Genomic DNA, 18,545 nt, shown 5'->3' on the forward strand with positions numbered 1-18,545 from the left:
TCTCCTATAAAAAGACACACAGAGACTAACAAAATGGATATGTAAACAAGACCCAGCAAGAAACACATCTAAGTCACAAAGATAGACATTACCTGATAGTAAAGGGCTGGAAGATGGTTTTCCAAGCAAATGGACCCAAAAAGCAAGCAGGAATAACCATTCAAATATCTAATAAAAAAGACTTTTAAGCAAAATTAATAAAAAGAGATGGGGAAGGTTATTTCATGGTCATCAAAGGAAAATTCCACCATGAAGACATTACAACTTTGAACATCTATGCCCCAAATACAAGAGCACCCATTTTTAATAGAAACATTAATAAAATTTAAACCACACACAGATCCCCAACACCCTACTCTCAACAAAGAACAGGTCAATAAAACAGAAATTAAACAAAGAAACAATGACTCTAACAAAGGTCATGAATCAAATGGTCCTAACAGACATCTACAGAACCTGTCACCCAAACACAAAAGAACTTACCTTCTTCTCAGCACCTCATGGAACCTTCTTCAAAATAGATCATATAGTTGGTTACAAAGCAAGCCTCAATAGATTCAAGAAGATTGAAATAGTCCCTTGTATCCTGTCTGACCACCATGGACTATAGCTGGTCCTCAACAACAACAAAAATAGCAAAGTGCTGACATGGAAACTCAGCAACTAGCCACTCAATGACAGCTGGGTCAGGGAAGAAATAAAGAAAGAAATTAAAGACTTCCTAGAATTCAATGAAAATGAAGGCACAACGTACCCAAACTTATGGGACACAATGAAAACAGTGCTGAGTGAAAAGTTCATAGCACTAAATGCCTTTGAGAAGAAATGTGCAACATCTCATTTAAGCAACCTAATGGCTCACTTGAAAGCCCTAGAAAAAAAAAAAAGGCAGACATACCCAAAAGGAGTAGATGGCTGGAAATAATCAAACCCAGTGCTGAAATCAATCAATTAGAAACAAATTAAACAATTCAAAGAATCAATGAAACCAAGAGCTCGTTCTTTGAGAAAATCAACAAGATAGACAAACCCTTAGCCAAACTAACTAAAAGGCAAAGAGACACTATCCAAATAAACAAAATCAGAAATGAAAAGGGCGATATAACAGATACTGAGGAAATCCAAACTATCATTAGGTCTTACTTAAAAAGCCTATATGCCACAATATTTGAAAATCCAAATGAAATGGACAATTTTCTTGATCAATTCTGCTTACCAAAACTAAATCAAGACCAGATAAATCAATTAAATAGTCCTATATCCCCTAAAGAAATAGAAGCTGTCATCAAACATCTCCCATCCAAAAAAAGGCCAGAGCCAGATGGTTTCAGCACAGAATTCAACCAAACCTTCAAAGAAGAGCTAACACTGATACTCTTCAAACTGTTCCACAAAATAGAACAGAAGGAACACTACCAAACTCATTCTATGAAGCCACAGTCACCTTGATACCTAAACCTCACAAAGACCGAACAAGAAAGAGAATTTCAGGCCAACCTCCCTTATGAACATTGATGCAAAAATATTCAACAAAATAGTTGCAAATCGAATACAAGAACACATCAAAGATATCATCCACTATGACCAAGTATGCAGGGGTGGTTCAATATACGGAAATCCATCAATGTGATCCACCGTATTAACAAACTGAATTTTGTTAAATTTTTAAACCTGGGATTAAAAACCATCCCAGGTATGCAGGGGTGGTTCAATATACGGAAATCCATCAATGTGATCCACTGTATTAACAAACTGAAGGAGAAAAAAAAAAAAAAACACTTGATAATGTCTTTAGATCCTGAAAAAGCATTTCATAAAATTCAACATTCGTTTATGTTTAAAGTTCTGGAGAGATCAGGGACACAAGGCAGTAACCTAAACATAGTAAATATACAGCGAGCCTATAGCCAACATCAAACTAAATGGAGAGAAACTTAAATTAGTCCCACTGAAATCAGGGACAAGGCAAGGCTGTCCACTCTCTCGATATCTCTTCAACACAGTTCTTGAAGTCCTTGCTAGAGCAGTAAGACAATTAAAGGAGATCAAGAGTATTCAGTTCGGGAAGTTAGAAGTCAAAGTATCACTATTTGCAGATGATATGATAGTATATATAAGTGACCGCAAAAATTCTACTATGGAACTTCTACAGCTGATAAACACCTTCAGCAAAGTGGCTGTATACAAAATTAACTAAAAAAAAAAAAAAATCAGTAGCCCTCCTATATACAAAAGACATAGTGGCTGAGAAAGAAATTAGGGAAACAACACCCTTTACAGTAGCCACAAAGGACATAAAGTACCTTGGTGTAACTAACCAAGCAAGTCAAAGACTTGTATGAAAAAAATTTCAAGTCTCTGAAGAAAGAATTAGAAGAAGATATCAGAAGATGGAAAGATCTCTCATGCACATGGCTTGGCAGGATTAACATAGTAAAAATGGCCATCTTACCAAAAGCAATCTACAGATTTAATGTGTTTCCCATCAAATTACCAACACAGTGCTTTACAGACCTTAAAAATTCTCAACTTCATGGGGAGTAACAAGAAACCAAGAATTGATAAAACAATCCTCTACAATAAAAGATCTTCTGGAAGTATCTCCATCCCTGATCTCAAGCTGTACTATAGAGCAATAGTAATAAAAACTGCATGGTACTGGCATAGAAACAGAATGGTGGATCAATGGAACCGAATAGAAGACCCAGAAATAAACCCACACACTTATGGACACCTGATTTTTGACAAAGATGCCAAAACCATACAATGGAAAAAAGATAGGATCTTCAATAAATGGTGCTGGTCTAACTGGATGTCTACATGTAGAAAAATGCAAATAGATCCATACTTATCATCCTGCACAAAACTAAAGTCCAAGTGGATCAAAGACCTCAACATAAACCAGACACATTAAATCAGTTAGAAGAAAAAGTGGAGAAGAGCCTTGAACTCAGTGGCACAGGAGACAACTTCCTGAACAGAACACCAACAGCACAGGCTCTAAGAGCAACAATCAATAAATGGGACCTCATGAAACTGAAAAGCTTCTGTAAAGCAAAGGATACTGCCATCAGAACAAAACGACAGCCTACAGATTGGGAAAGAATCTTCACCAACCCTATATCTGACAGAAGGCTAATATCCAGACTATATAAAGAACTCAAGAAGTTAAACAGCAACAAATTAAGTAACCCAATTTAAAAAATGGGGTACAGAGCTCAACAGAGAATTCTCAAAAGAGGAATATTGAATGTCAGAGAAACACTTAAATGCTCAATATCCCTAGTCATCAGGGAAATGTAAATCAAAACGACCCTGAGATTTCATTTTACACCCATCAGAATGGCTAAGATCAAAAATTCAAGTGACAAATACGTGCTGGAGAGGATGTGGGGAAAGGGGAACCGTCCTCCACTGCTGGTGGGAATATAAACTTGTACAACCACTTGGAAATCAATCTGGTGCTTTCTCAGACAATTAGGAATAGTGCATCCTCAAGATCCAGCTATCGCTCTCATAGGCATATAACAAGGACATTGGCTCAACCATTTTTGAAGCAGCTTTATTTGTTATGGCCAGAATCTGGAAGCAATCCAGATGTCCTTCAACTGAGTGATGGATACAGAAATTGTGGTACATTTACACAATGGAATACTACTCAGCAATTAAAAACATGGACATCATGAAATTTGCAGGCAAATGATGGGAATTAGAAAAGATCATCCTGAGTAAGGTATCCCAGAAGCAGAAAGAAACACATGATATTTACTCACTCATAAGTGGATATTAGACATATAATATAGGATAATCGTATGAAAATCTGTACACCTAAAGAAGCTAAGCAGGAAGGAGGACCCTGGGTAAGATGTTCAATCCTCATTCAGAAAGGGAAATGAGATGGACATCGGAAGAGGACAAAAGCAAGAAACAAGACAGGAGACTACCACAGGCTCTACCCAGCAGGGTATTAAAGCAGATGCTGAGACTCATAGCCAAACTTTGGGCAGAGTGCCGAGAATCTTATGAAAGAAGAGGGAGATAGATAAACCTGGAGGAGATAGGAGCTCCACAAGGAGAACAACAGAACCAAAAAATCTGGGCAAAGGAATCTTTTCTAAGACTGATACTCCAACCAAGGACCATGCATGGAGATAACATAGAACCCCTGCACAGATGTAGCCCGTGGCAGTTCAGTGTCCTAGTGGGTGTCCTAGTAATGGGAACAGGGACTTTTTCTGACATGAACTCCGTGGCTGGCTCTCTAATACCTCACCCTCTCTCCTGAGGGGGTAGCATCCTTACCAGGCCACAGAGGAAGACAATGCAGCCAGTCCTGGTGAGACCTGATAGGCTAGTATCAGATGAAAGGTGGGAAGGACCTCCCCTATCACTGGACTGGATAAGGGGCATGAGAGGAGAAGAGGGAGGGAGGGCTGGATTGGGAGAGGATTAGGGAGAGGGCTACAGCTGGGATATAAAGTGAATAAATAAAAAAGAAGTGTTAAAGCCTATATTGCTTACAAAATTTTAAAAAAGATTTTGGAAATACATTGACACTTCTATTCCCACTATGGCTGGTATGTGGTATGTACTAGTATTTATCATTTTGTAATAATGCTATGTAGGGTAATAATTTGATCTTGAAATCTTTGAGAGCTATACTCAGTACTCTTGGATAAAGCTGAATTTCAAAAACATTTTAATTTTTAATTAAATGTATTAGCATATATTAATAATACATAATGTGTTTCATTATGACATTTTCATACATATATATATATTGATCATATTCACCCCTTAACACCCTCTGTTGTCCCACTTCCACTCCCACTGATCTTTCCTTCCTTCAACTCATCCCAAAGTAGCACTTTAAATGAAGTAGTTTGTGGTGGTTAGATGATACTTTACAGTGATATTTTGATGTCCTATTTTTCTCTTGAAATTTACAGAAATGATAAAGAGAGAAAAGGCAAAATCATCAGAATAATCCAGAGCTCCCTGACTCATTCATAGGCAATTGAAACAAGATGAGTCACAGCTGATAATTATCAAGGTTTTGTTGATAATAATGGGTGTTCATTGTATTGTCTATTTTTATGTTATTTTTATAATAAAAAACTAGAAAGAAAAATACAACCTCGATTATAACGTATAAGCAACTCTATCTGCTAAAAATAGGATAGTAAAAAAAGGAGAGGATGATTCCAGCTGAACCTTTTGGTTTATGAGTAAGTTTTTTTTTTAATGTGGATAAGCCACATACAGTGGCGACAGGTCTGTAATCCCAAAGTTCTGGAGGCAGAGGTAGGATGATGATGAGTCCTTGAGTACAGCATGGGCTATGGCAAAAATATTGATTCAGAAAACCAAGCTGGGGCCTATATGTAGCTCATTGGTACCCACAGGGTTAATCACCAGCATTGCAAAGAATTAAAGAAAAAGGACAAGTCATGAAAATATAAGGTAACCTGGGGATATGCTTCTTAATAAATTCTCACAAGGTGCAAAATTAATCCTTATGTAGATACTATGTCATCTCTAGAATTCAAATGTTTCTGAGTAACAAAATTATTTCTACGTAAGATTCTACAAGGCAATTAAAACTGTCTCCTTATATTGAGTCACTTTTGCCTCAATAGCTCTACCATTTGTGGCATAATATGATACTCCCAGCTTTATTTTGTAACTTAATTGCCGTGAGCATTTCTCTAACAAGTTCTAATTTCTAGTAACAGAAAGTGCTATTTCAAAATTAATGTTTGGACTGCGATCATTGCTCGATCAGCCATTGTTTTGTGGCAAGGACCAGAGAGAGGGAAGATAGAAGAGCATAACACACTGGATGAAATGATCCCAGTTAACGCCACAATAGTCAACTTAAGAACCTCTAACCAATTCAATATGTTTTTGCTTATAACCTGAGTATAAAAATAAATACTGACAATTATAGTTATGACCCATTAATAGAATAAGAATCTATGAGGTGATGCTAACGCTGAATGGGGGAAGATCTGAATAGTATCATTTCAGTTAATAATTGTATGTGTATGTCAGAATGGCTGCTTTGTAGCCTCATGATATTTGATTCAGAATCGTCAATGGAGTCTGCAGCTTCAGGAAAAATGTGTTAAGGAATAGGATGCTTATGTCCTGTAAATGGCACATTGAAAAGCTGGTGAAGAGAAAACAGTTCTCCTGTGCCAGTCCACAGTCAGTGAAGTAAAGTTCCAAGGCCAAGTGCTAACTAGGGAGGAGGAGTTCGGAACAAAAACATTTCTCTGCTTACCTTCTGTTTCAGTGTTATGGGAGAAGACTAGTCAGAAAGGAGAAATTTTGGATGTCTGGGTCAGTCATAAACAATGTGTAAATGAAACAGTACCCTGAATGTCTAGATGCCTTTATATTGCTGTGAGATACCAGTTATAAGTTATAACAAGTTTTTGACCCTAATAAAGCCTGAATCTATGTTTCAGGTTTTTTTTTTTTTTTAATTTCTTTCAACTGTTTAAAATCATTGGCTTTAAGATAAGATTGATGCCCTGTGAGATGGCTCATGCTTGTAATTACAGCATGGGAAAACCAAGACAGCAGGATTGCTGTGGGTTCCTGGCTAGTGTAGCTAAGTAAGGTCATGTCTGAAACAGGTAATAACAAAAACTAAAAGATAGTGGGGGAAATGAAATCGTACCTCAGAAAGTATTGTGTAATTTATGTTTTACCACAAATGTTCACAGTTACTTACTGAACAAGGTCTTGAACCTTCTAAAGTTTGAAAAGCAGGTTCACAAAAGCCCCACTGCCCTGGTCAGCTTCCTGCCATTCAATCTCTGCAGTTGTGGAAGTGTTGTTTGTATTTACATGTGTATTTGATTTTATTTCCACAGTGAACGTGACGCTCTTGAACAGGAGGTACGCGAGGTTAGAAGAAAGCATGAAATACTTGAAGCCTCTCACATCATTCAAGCTAAAGAAAGAAATGAGTTATCAAAGGAGGTAAGCTCCCGAGTCAACCCGCTCGTGTGTTGTTACATATGGCTGGACAGACAGCCCAGATAAAATTATGGGAGAAATCTTGTTTTTCTTCCTTTTTATGTAATTACCAGAAAGAAACTCAGAGAGACACACACAGAGAGAGACTTAGGCATTTCTGCATTAACAGTTGCCGAAACTAAGAATTACCACTTTTTAAATGGACATTTTCTAGCTGGACTGTAGTGCTGCACCCCTTTACTCCCTGCACTAGGGAGGTGGTTCCAGGCCAGCCTGGTCGACAGGGCAAGTTCTAGGACAGCCAGGGCTACACAGAGAAACCCTGTTTGTAAACGCCCATGAATGTCCCTAAAAGGGCCATTTCTGTATCGTGCACACAGTGAGAGCAGGTAAGAATCACCTGGAAGAGTCCCAGCTCACCTGGTATGTCTCTGAGTTTCCATAGGTGACCACCTTGCAGCAGACGGTCACGCTCCTGCAGAAAGATAAAGAGTACCTCAATCGCCAGAACATGGAGCTCAGTGTGCGCTGTGCCCACGAAGAAGATCGCCTGGAAAGGCTGCAGGTTCAGCTGGAAGAAACCAAAAGGGCTAGAGAAGACATGTATGAAAAATACGTATCATCCAGGCAAGGCTGACGTTGCTTTCCTTGTACTAGATGCGAATGAGCACTTTCGGGTGGGTGGGAATAGGAGTGGTTTAAGGTCTGTTTTGAGATGATCCTTTTCATTTTGTTTTCTTTCTAAGTTTTTTTTTCGAGTAGTTTTTCAGAGATACTGTGGTTTTCTAGTAACAACAAAGGCCTGTTTTTCTTCTTTAGTTAAAAAATTTATTAGCATAGATTTCATATAAAAATTGTGGGCAATGTAGTATTTTCCTGTGTCCACCAAGTACTGTTTTCATATTCACCACTTCCCATTACTCCTTTGTCTCTCCTCCAACAGCCCCACTTTCACTTTGACCCCTTATATACCTATTTTCTTAGCATAGATTCTACATGTGTAAGAAAACATGAAAGAAATTTTTTGCATCTGGCTTTTTTCACATAACATGATCTCCAGTTTTATATAGTTTACTGCAAATAGTATAATTTCATTTTCTTGTGTTTTTGTTTTGTTTTGCTGTGCTTACGTATGTGTATTCCCCTATGTCTGCACAACAGAAGACTGCATCAGATCCCATTATAGATGGTTCTGAGGCCCCGTGTGGTTGTTGGGAATTAGGACCTCTAGAAGAGCAGCCAGCGCTCTTGATCCCTGAGCCATCTCTCCACTCTCGTTCTCTTGTTTTGATGAATAAATATCTGTACACATCTATACAAATACACCACACTTTCTCTTATTATTGCGTTACGGTATATGGGGTGGGTGTCATGCTCTTGTCATGGGCACGTGTGGGGGTCTGAGGACAACGTTCAGGAGCTGGCTCTCGTCTCCCATGGGATCTGAGGATGCACATCGTCAAGCCTGCACGGCAAGCACTTTAACCGCCAAGTTGTTTCGTTGACCTTTCTCACTTTCTTAGTTCATTCACCTGCTGATAAAGGCTAAGTCGGTATCTTGGTCACTGCGAATAGTGCAGCTGTCTATATAGTATGCTCTCTTAGAATCCAGAGTGGAATAGCTTGATCTTAGGTGGTTTTCTTTTCAGTTTGTTGATGTCCGCAGTGGCTGTGGTAATTTACACTCCCACACCTGTGTAAGTGTGCCATGTCTAACCTCCCCCCCCCCCAATTCAAGCTAGTATTTTTGTCAGTTTTTCATGAAAGCTCTTCAGACTAGAAACAGGTAGAAATTTGGTACAGCTTTAATTTACATTTTTCTGATGACCAGGGAGGCTGAGTATCTTTCACATAATATTGGCCACTGAAAGCTGTTAAATTATTGGTTGGAACTTTGTTTAGTTCATATAGTTTTTTAAAACATATTCTAAATGTCACTTCCCTGTCAGTTGCATGCCTGACAGAGCTTGTGTCCCACCTTGTGGACTTTCTTTGCACAGTTAATTGCTCTGTAGAAGCTTTTTTATTTTTTTGTTTATCAGTTCTTTTTATTTCCTGGGATATTGGAGCTGTTTTCAGAAAAATCATGACCTACATCAGTATTTTGAAGTGTTTTCCCATATTTTCCTGTAGTAGCTTCAAAGTTCTATGCCTTCATACAAATCGTTACCCATCTGCAGTTGATTTCTGAGCCATTACATAAAAGCCTAATTTCACTCTGCATATGAATATCCCGTTTTCTAGAACTATTTGTTGAAAAGACAAGTCTATTTCTTTTAGGAAAGGTAGGTGTGATTTATTTTTAGTTTTTTGTTTGTTTGTTTGGCTGCTTGCTTGGTTGTTTGTTTTATTTTTTTAGTTTATTTGTTTTTGTGTATATGTACAGTGTTATTGGGCTTGGGGTCCTCTTGTAGAAACCAGAGGACAACTTTGAGGAGTCAGTAGTCTCGCTTCCATCATGAGTTCTCCGGATCAAACTGAGGCCGTTGGCTTATGCAGTAAGCACTAAAGCACCTTCCCAGCTGCCTCACGGTGACAGCCCATAACTTACTTCTTATCTACTAAACAATATCCTGTTGCTGTTGTTCAGTGGTTGAGCACTTCTTCATACACACAATTTCTGAGTTTAGTTCTAAGAACTTCAAAGAAATGAGCCCCATGACCCTGTGACTAAGATTCTTATCAGTAGTCTCTGAAAGTTCGTACATTCTCTAGGACCACCCGTTTGAAGGAAATCTAAGTATACCTAGTTCTTCTGCCCTGGAAACAGGGAAGAATGAGAAGAGACTTGTTGCATGGTTTTCCAGTCAAGGTCGTAGGCTCAGACTGCCTGCATTTCAAGTCTACCTTCTCTCTTCTAGATATGTATGTGTACCAGCCGTAAGCTGTTTATATGTATCACATTTATATCTTCAGTCAAAAACTGAAAAAGCGAAAATATGCTGAAGAGATGTATGTCTCAGCAGCTCAGAGTGCTGGCTGTTCTTCCAGGGAACCCTGATTCACTTCCCAGCACCCACCTTGTGCCTCACAGGTTGGAGCTGTCATCCTCTGCAAGGCCACTCTCAGGGACTCTACCACCATCTTCTGGCCTTTATGGGGATTGCATGCACAGGGTACACATGCAAGCAAAACATCCTTAAACATAAAATAAAAATAAAGGAAAAACTTTTCATTAAAAATTTTTCCTTTAACAGCTCAACGTTTCTGACTTTTCCTAGCCTGTTTATTTCTATTGGTATGTGCTGTGCTCACTACAAATGCTCTGTGTAATACTTTGACTTTACTTTAAAAAAAAAAATCATTGTGTGGCTATTTGCTGTGCTAAGAAGAAAATACTTTATAAAGACAGAGCAGAGTTGGTATTACATTTTTATTCTGTGTGTCTCAACATGCAACATCTTTGTACTTCAGTCTTCAGGCACAGCCCTGTGCATTTAAAATGACACTTAAGATGAGCACCTAATGTAAACTACTACCACCTATCACATAAACAGATGAAGCCTATCAAACAGTAGTGAGATGTCTTAACAGCCTGGTGCTAGTTTTTAGGAATTCTAAAACAGCTAAGTTTTCTAAACATACTGTAAAAGCATACTTCGTACAAGACATTGAAATCTTACCTGGAGAACAATAACTTTTTTTTTGTTTTCATGAAAGAACACCATGACAATTCCTTTTGTCTTTGCAGAGATCATTATAAAACAGAATATGAAAATAAACTACATGATGAACTGGAACAAATCAAATTGAAAACGAATCTAGAAATTGATCAGCTTCGAAGTGCCTCTAGGGAAATGTATGAACGTGAAAACAGGTAAAAAGAGAGAGAGATTGAGCAAATTTATATGATATTTTCCGTTGTTTGGAGATTATAAGATTTTACTGAAATTAAATGCCATTTCTGAGATGTCTTTCTTTCTTGTTTTCCTTCAAGACAGGGTTTCTCTGTATAACAGCCCTGGCTATCCTGGAACTCACTTTGTAAACCAGGCTGACCTTGAACTCACAGAAATCTGCCTGCCTCTGCCTCTGAGTGCTGAGGTGTCTTTCTTAATAGTTGTAAATAGAAATATAAATGGGAATGTTAAAATTCTAAATTCTTTAATAGCTAATTACAAGAGGTTTATCATACTTTAGGTCTTTTTTCTCTGACAATGTGTCTGTCTATTTCCTGTTGCCTCAATTCAAATTGAAAACTAGAATAAGAGAAAAATTAGAGGCTACTAAGACAGTAATAGTCCTACCAAGCATTTCTTTTGGATATTTGTAAAAATTAGAGTAATAATATACAATATTGTGTATATTTTATTTAACCACTGGTCCTGAAAGATGCTATGTGAGATAACATTGAAGAACATTTTTATTCACACACTTACTTTTGAGTGGTTGTATGCTAGGTACCTCTAGTAACTGGGAGCATTAAGAGATTAAATAATCGCTATTTATTTCACTGGCAGTTGTTTTCACATGTTAACTGTGGAGTTACTGGGTTTTTTTTTTTTTTTGAAGATTTCCTGCCCTCTGTTCTCTCTTTTCCTCCCTCCTTCATTTCTTCCTTCCTTTCTTTTCCCCCTTTATCACCTGTCCCTTGTGTCCTTATGCTTCAAAGGCAAACATTTTACCAACCAAAGTATCACTCAGCCCAGATCAGCACAATGTTCATGACTTGGACCCAGCAAGATCTTATGGGCTAAGCGGTAAGAGGAAACTAAGAATGTCAGATTCCATGTTGAACAACTTTGTGGGTGGTGATTATAGTTGTTTAAATGTTAGAAAACCATAAGGCTTTAATAGAAACACACGATGAATTTAGTTTCATTGGAATTATGTGTGGGCTCTCCAACTAGAGTAGTGAATTCAAGTCTCCCCTCTTCAAGAGAAAGGTCTGTGTGTGAGAAAGAACTCTGGCGTAGATAATAGTTCTCTTTACAAATAAGTACTGTTTAGTTTTGTGATCCAGTTCATTTCTGTTATGCATTTTGTAGGCTTTTGTTTGCCTGACCTTAAAATTTATGGCATTATTTTATAATACAATGCATGGTTTTGCCTAGACAATATCCATTACTACATATACTTTGCTATGTAATTATTGTGACAATTTCCTGATTTTTCAGTTGCCCATCTTAAACAATAACAAAGAGAGTCATTTAAAATACATCCTAGCACTATTTCTAACAGGAACTCAATGACTGGCTCTTTGACCTCCCCACCCCACAAGGGAGGAGCAGTACTGTTAGGCCACAGAGGAGGACTTTGCAGCCAGTCCTGAAAATACCTGACAAAACGAAGTCATATGAAAGGGGAGGAGGTCCTCCCCTATCAGTGGACTTGGAAAGGGGCAGGGAGGAGATGAGGGAGGGAGGGTGGGATTGGGAAGGGAATGAGGGAGCGGGATACAGCTGGGATACAGAATTAACAAAATGAAACTAATAAGAAAAATAAAATTAAAAAAATAAAATACATTCTAGCGTAGCATGAGTATAAATGTATTAAATCCCTCTCTGAAATAGTATAGGTAGGTTGGCAAAGTTGTGTAGAAAAATAGGTAGCAGCCATTTCTCAGAGCAGGAAAGCACAAAGCACCTTTGCTTATCTCCAGGGCTGTTCTGAACCCATATTCACAATAAAATGGATACTATCCGTTCAAATTTCATCTCTGTTGCTGTAACAAAGCATCCTCACAAAAGGCAACTTAGGGGAGAAAGGGTTTACTTTAGCTCATAAGTCTATCATATTGAGAAGTCAAAGCAAGGACCATAAGCAACTACTCACATCCACAGCTAAGAGCATAAGAGAATAAATGTGTGCACTTTAGTTCTCAGCTTGCTTTCTTCCGGTCCCTAAATGGAGAAACAGTACCTCCCACATTCTGCTTCGTTTTCCTACACCAATTAATGCAATCAAGATGGCACAAGTTGCCACACTGGGCAACCTGATCTAAACAACAACATTTCATGGAGACTCTTCCCAAGTGATTCTAGGCTTTGTTGAGTCGACAATTAAAACTATCATTCCACCTAACCAGAAAATCGATGGCACTGGACCCGGGTGCTCCATTCAACTCAGCATTTTTTGCCCTGTAGATATTAACACTGTGTTGGACAGTTGCCACCAGATGGCACCAAACTGCAGCCCAATGCTATGCCAGCACAGGGGCACTTGTACAAGCCAGTGTACAAGCTCGCTTTACTGTTTTTCATGTCACAGTAATCTGTCCCTGTATTTATGTGATAGAATCGTCATACTGGCGGATCTAAAATGTAGTTATAACTTCTGTCCCCTTCAGTCCTTCACAGGTTAAAAAAAAAAAATAGTTCTTTTGAAATCTTACAACTTAGAATGGGTCGAGAAAGGTTTTACTATTCCTTACACAAAATTCAGAAGATGTTTATATATTAGTTTTGCTTTAATCTACATGAATTAACCTGGCTTTCATGTTAGGTACATAATGTCATTTATATTTTATCAGTGTGCTTTTACATTATGAGTTAAAACGGAGTTGAGCATATTTACACTCACATATTTGTAGTTACTTTACCCTTCCCTAATAAGCATTTTTAGAAGAGAGTAAGAAGCTGAGACAAGGGCTAGAAAGATAGCTCAGAGTTTAGGAGCACTGGTTGTTCTTCCAGAGGCCCTGAGTTCCAGTCCCAGCCACCACATGATGGCGCACATCCACCTATAATGAGATCTGATGCCCTCTTCTGGTGTGGAGGTGTATATGCAGACAACATTGTATACATAATAAATAAATCGAAAAAATAAAATATTTTAAAAAAAGAAGCTTAGAGAAATACCTTGGTAGCTGAGAGACAGAAAGGGAAACTCAGTTCAGTAGCAAGAATCATTATATAAATAACTTGTTTAGTAGCTCTATGTGAAGGGTTACAGTCTCTCCTAACATGTTTCAAAATGAGACATTTTTCCATACCTGCAATGCCAGTACTCAAGCAGTTGCCTAAGGCCTTTCTTAAAAAGAAAAAAGAAAGACAATACTCCACGAGTGAGGGTATATTGTAATAGACTTTGAGCAGAGAGACTAAATGTAGTCTAAGTGTCTTCAGCACTTAGAGCTTGTTAGTGGAGTGAAGGAGCTACTTCGTATCCCTGAGGTTAGCATCCTCTTCTATACAAATGAGCTAACAGTGACGCTTCAGAGAGTGGTGCGTGAGGTCTAAAGTGGGTAGTACATGTGAGAAGTGCACAATAGTTGTAAAATATATAATGTGGATATAAATAGTTATTTTTATACCTTTGCCTATGTGTAATTAAAATCATTTTACTTACATGATGATAATTTAGGTAAAACAATTATTACATAAAAGCTAATTGGTAACATAAAATTATTACCTTAAATTCGCTATTATAAGATTTAGAGGGTCTACACACAATGGCTAACTTATTTGTCCCCTAAGCCCTTCTGAGGGATAATAAAGGGGAGATCAACTCAGGTGATCAAACTTTTCCAGAGCACAAGACTACCTTTAATGTAAGATGTTATCATAAGCACAGAAAAGACACTGTTGTAATATGGGGCATGAATGTCTTAGAAGCATTCATTAGGCTCTTCCTACTGCACAGAATCTAGAAATTCAGCATTCTCACAGTTGTTTGAAAGGGAGTGCAGTACTACACCGGAGATGGAAATGCTTTTAAGTGTAGCCATTAGTGCTATGTTGCTTTGGTAGTTTTATTTCCTTCCCATGTCAGTGCTATCTTGGTCATAATGTGCTGTATCCCAGAAGTGCTCAAGAAGCCTCAGTGACAAATGTGAAATTTCTATAAACTATTAGTGACATTAAGCAGCCTTAAATATTGAATATGGATTTACTTACAGGGATCGGTTGGATCTATTTAATCTGCCCCAGTAGATGAACTTGGAGCTAGATTACAGAGGTTCCAGTCTACATTTTAAAAGTGAATGTCCTCATTAGTGTTCCAGCTAGCAAAACTTTTTTTTGGTTTATTTTTTTTTTCATTTTTTAATAGCTATTTTTATTAATTATAGTTTATTCACTTTGTATCTCCCCATACCTCTCTCCCTCCTCCCCTCCCAAATCCCACCCTCCCTCCTCCCTACCTGTGTCCCTCTCCCAGTCCACTGAAAAGGTAGGTCCTCCTCCCCTTCCCTCTGACCCTAGTCTATCAGGTCTCATCAGGAGTGGCTGCTTTGTCTTCTTCTGTGGCCTGGTAAGTCTGCTCCCCCCCCTCAGGGGGAGGTGATCAAAGAGCAGGCCAATCAGTTCATGTCAGAGACAGTCCCTGTCCTCATTACTGTGGAGGCCACTTGGATACTGAACTGCCATAGGCTACCTCTGTGCAGGGGTTCCAGGCCATCTCCATGAGTGGTCCTTGGCTGGAGTATCAGTTTCAGAAAAGACTCCTGTGCCCAGACTTTTAGGATCTGTCACTGTCCTTGTGGAACTGCTGTCCTCTCCAGGTCTTACTATCTCCCAATTCTTTCATACTAGCAAAAATCTTTTGTCTGTATAATAATTTTACAGATAATTTGTGTAATTTTCAAATATTTAAGTGCTTTTGTTTCTCTCCTTTTCTTTTTCTTTTTTCTTTTTTTTTTTCCAGCTAGATTACTCTGAAAGTAGGGGTTTTGCAGGTAACATAGTGTGTTGTGAGTTGTAGATGGGTTTATTTTTTTAACTTTTAAATTTGTTTTTATTTTGAAAATAAAATTCATCACCACAATTTTTTCTATTCTCATTGGTACATGTGTTTGGGAAGTTGTTGTTATTATTATTATTATCATCATCATCATCATCATCATCATCATCATCATCATCGTCATCATCATAATCATTGTTTTTTTTATTTCTAATTTTTCACTTTGTACCCCAGTTGTAGCTCCCTCCCTCATCTCCAACCAGTACCACCCTTCCTCCCTCTTCCTACCCTATATCCTCCCCTAGTCCACTGATAGGGGAAGTCCTCCTCCCCTACTGTCTGACCCTAGCCTGTCAGGATCCCTAGCTTGGCTCCTCTTCCACTGTGGGCTGTCTCGGTCACCCACCAGGGAGAAGTGATCAGGAGCAGGCAACAGAGTTCGTGTCAGAGACTGTCTTATCTCTTCTTTCTAATGAATCCAAATGGAGACTGAGCTGTCTATGGCTACATCTGAGCATGTATGGTCTACATCCTCGCTATGGTTGATGCATAAGTTGCTGCAGTCCTTCCTGGGCCCTGCATTTTTTTTTTTTTTGGCTTTGTTGGTCTTCTTGTGTGGCTGTCTCCTCTGGATCCTTCTGTCTCCCCATTCTTTTATAAGAATCCCTGCGCTCTGTCCAAAGTTTGGCTGTGAGTCTGCATCTGTTTCAATCCCCTGCTAGGTGGAGTCTTTTAGAGGACATCTGTGGTAGGCTTCCATCCTGTTCCCTCTCTTCTACTGCTTCCATTTTTATCCTGTTTTTTCTTCTGCAGCTCTCCGTACTTTTCTGGGAGGTTCTCTGTGTCATTAATACCTGTTTTGAGGTGTGTAGGCTGTCCCACCTAGACTGGGTGAACTCGGCTGTACAAGCGTTTACATGTACATTCTTTGTACATAATTCTGTGCACGTAGGGGAGGCTGGGAAAGCAGGATGAGACCAGCTTGTTGTGAGAAAGCCTTCGCAGAGGTTTCTATGGTCTGATCAGGGCTGAGCCTAGAAACCAATGCAGAAGTCACTCAGGTGACTACCACGTTTATTCAGTTCATTTTATAGGAACTCCTGAACACTGTTGAAGCATCAGCATCTTGATGAATCCTAACTGAGTATTTTGTTTTATAAAGTTCTCGTGCATATGGACTTCTCTTGTATGTATGTTTAATTTGATATAGATTAGATAGTTACTTTGAGTTCATATTCATAGTTAGAAAATCAAAGTCCATGTAAGCACCAGCTGACGTAGCCATTTGCTACTATAAAAGAATACCTGAAACTAGATAGTTGATAATCTCACTATTCTGGAAGCTGAGAAGTTCAATATCAAGGGGCCAGCACTTAGCAAGGGCCTATTTCTCTATCCTCACATGGCAGAATGCCAGGGAGCATGTGAGAGAGCAGGAGGCGGGCAGACTTACCTGTGATAACAGCATCAGTCCCACTCAGAAAGGCTTCTCCCAGAGAGCCTCCCACCTTAATATTACTGTTACAACCGGAACGTTTGAACATGACTTTTGGAAGAGACAGATACTCAAACCATAGAACTAATTATAACAGAAGAATAGAAAATTATCTATTTTCAGTCAACAGTAATCTCACAAAATCTGAAATACATAGCTTTTCTTAAGAAAATGTATTAAATAGTAATTTCCTCAGGAGGCCACGGCAAGAAGATTGCAAGTTACAGGCCAGTCCTAGGCTAAAGGTTTTCAGGTTTTCTAACAGTTTTTGCACTAACATATATTTAGATTGAGCCTATTGATACTAGGAATTTTATCTTCTAGAAATGAAAAAAATATATTCATTCTATTCAGTATTCTATTTTAATGTTTTGTATTGTTTTTTATGCTTCAGTTGTGAAAACATAATATACTTACATGTATTAAATTGTCTACTACATAAATGACATTACAGTACATGTTAAATATGCCCATTTTGTTATCATATTAGACCTTTGTTATAGAAATAAATTATTAGGAACTTAACTTTTAATAGCTTCTCATTGAGTATTACAGCTTATCTTTATCTCCTATTTATCTGAGCACTTCTGGCTAATAATTGTTCCTCTGTTCTAATTGTTGTAGTACCGTCTTTTGCTGTGAAAAAGTAGTCCAAGATATATATGTGTGTGTGTGTCTGAGTACGAGAGTATACATATATAGAGTACATGTATGTATGGAGTATACACATATAGAGAGTGCATGTATATATAGAGTACACATATAGAGAGTACATGCATATATATGTGTACTCTCTAACAGTACACATATAGAGAGTATGTGTATGTATAGAGTATACACATATAGAGAGTACATGTATATATAGAGTACACATATATATGTACTCTCTAACAGAGAGAGTACACATAGAGAGAGTTCATGTATATATGTACTGTCTATACATAGAGAGTACACATAGAGACTACATGTATGTATATGTGTACTCTCTGTACACAGAGAAAGAGTACATGTATATCTATGTACTTTTTATACATAGTACACATATAGAGAGCACATGAATATATATGTACTCTATACATAGAAAATACACATATAGAGAGAGTACATGTATAAATATGTATTCTATGCATAGAGTACATGTATATATATGTATTGTTCCAGTGGTAAATACTGGGATGCCCACCCTTTTTTTTTTTCTTTTTTCCATTCTTCCTTTCAGTGTACCTTCCAACTCTAATCTGAAGCAGATAGGAAAACTATATCTGTATATCTAAGAAGTTAATACATAACTACATGAAAGAATCATGAAAAACAGGTTGGTGATGAAATCCTAGCTGTATAAACATATTTTTCCATACAGTTGTTTTTAAAGTTAATTTTCAGCCTCCTTATCTGAGGGTTCTCTGTCTACTTACTCAGCCAACTTCAGATCAAAAAT

At 38.1% G+C, this 18,545-nt stretch overlaps 1 protein-coding gene across 2 annotated transcripts in view; it reads left to right on the forward strand.

Moving 5' to 3' along the window:
• The window catches only part of Pibf1 (progesterone immunomodulatory binding factor 1), a 181,991-nt gene that overhangs the window by 46,387 nt on the left and 117,059 nt on the right, over positions 1-18,545 (forward strand). For both annotated transcript variants that reach the window (XM_055609558.1, XM_055609557.1), the window contains exons 7-9: positions 6,885-6,993; positions 7,436-7,617; positions 10,682-10,807. In XM_055609558.1, the coding sequence (XP_055465533.1) occupies positions 6,885-6,993; positions 7,436-7,617; positions 10,682-10,807 (417 nt within the window). The remainder of the gene's footprint in view (positions 1-6,884; positions 6,994-7,435; positions 7,618-10,681; positions 10,808-18,545) is intronic.

The sequence above is a fragment of the Psammomys obesus genome, unplaced genomic scaffold, assembly GCF_907164565.1.
Source record: "Psammomys obesus unplaced genomic scaffold, mPsaObe1.curated_primary_1811, whole genome shotgun sequence".
NCBI classification, from domain to species: domain Eukaryota; kingdom Metazoa; phylum Chordata; class Mammalia; order Rodentia; family Muridae; genus Psammomys; species Psammomys obesus.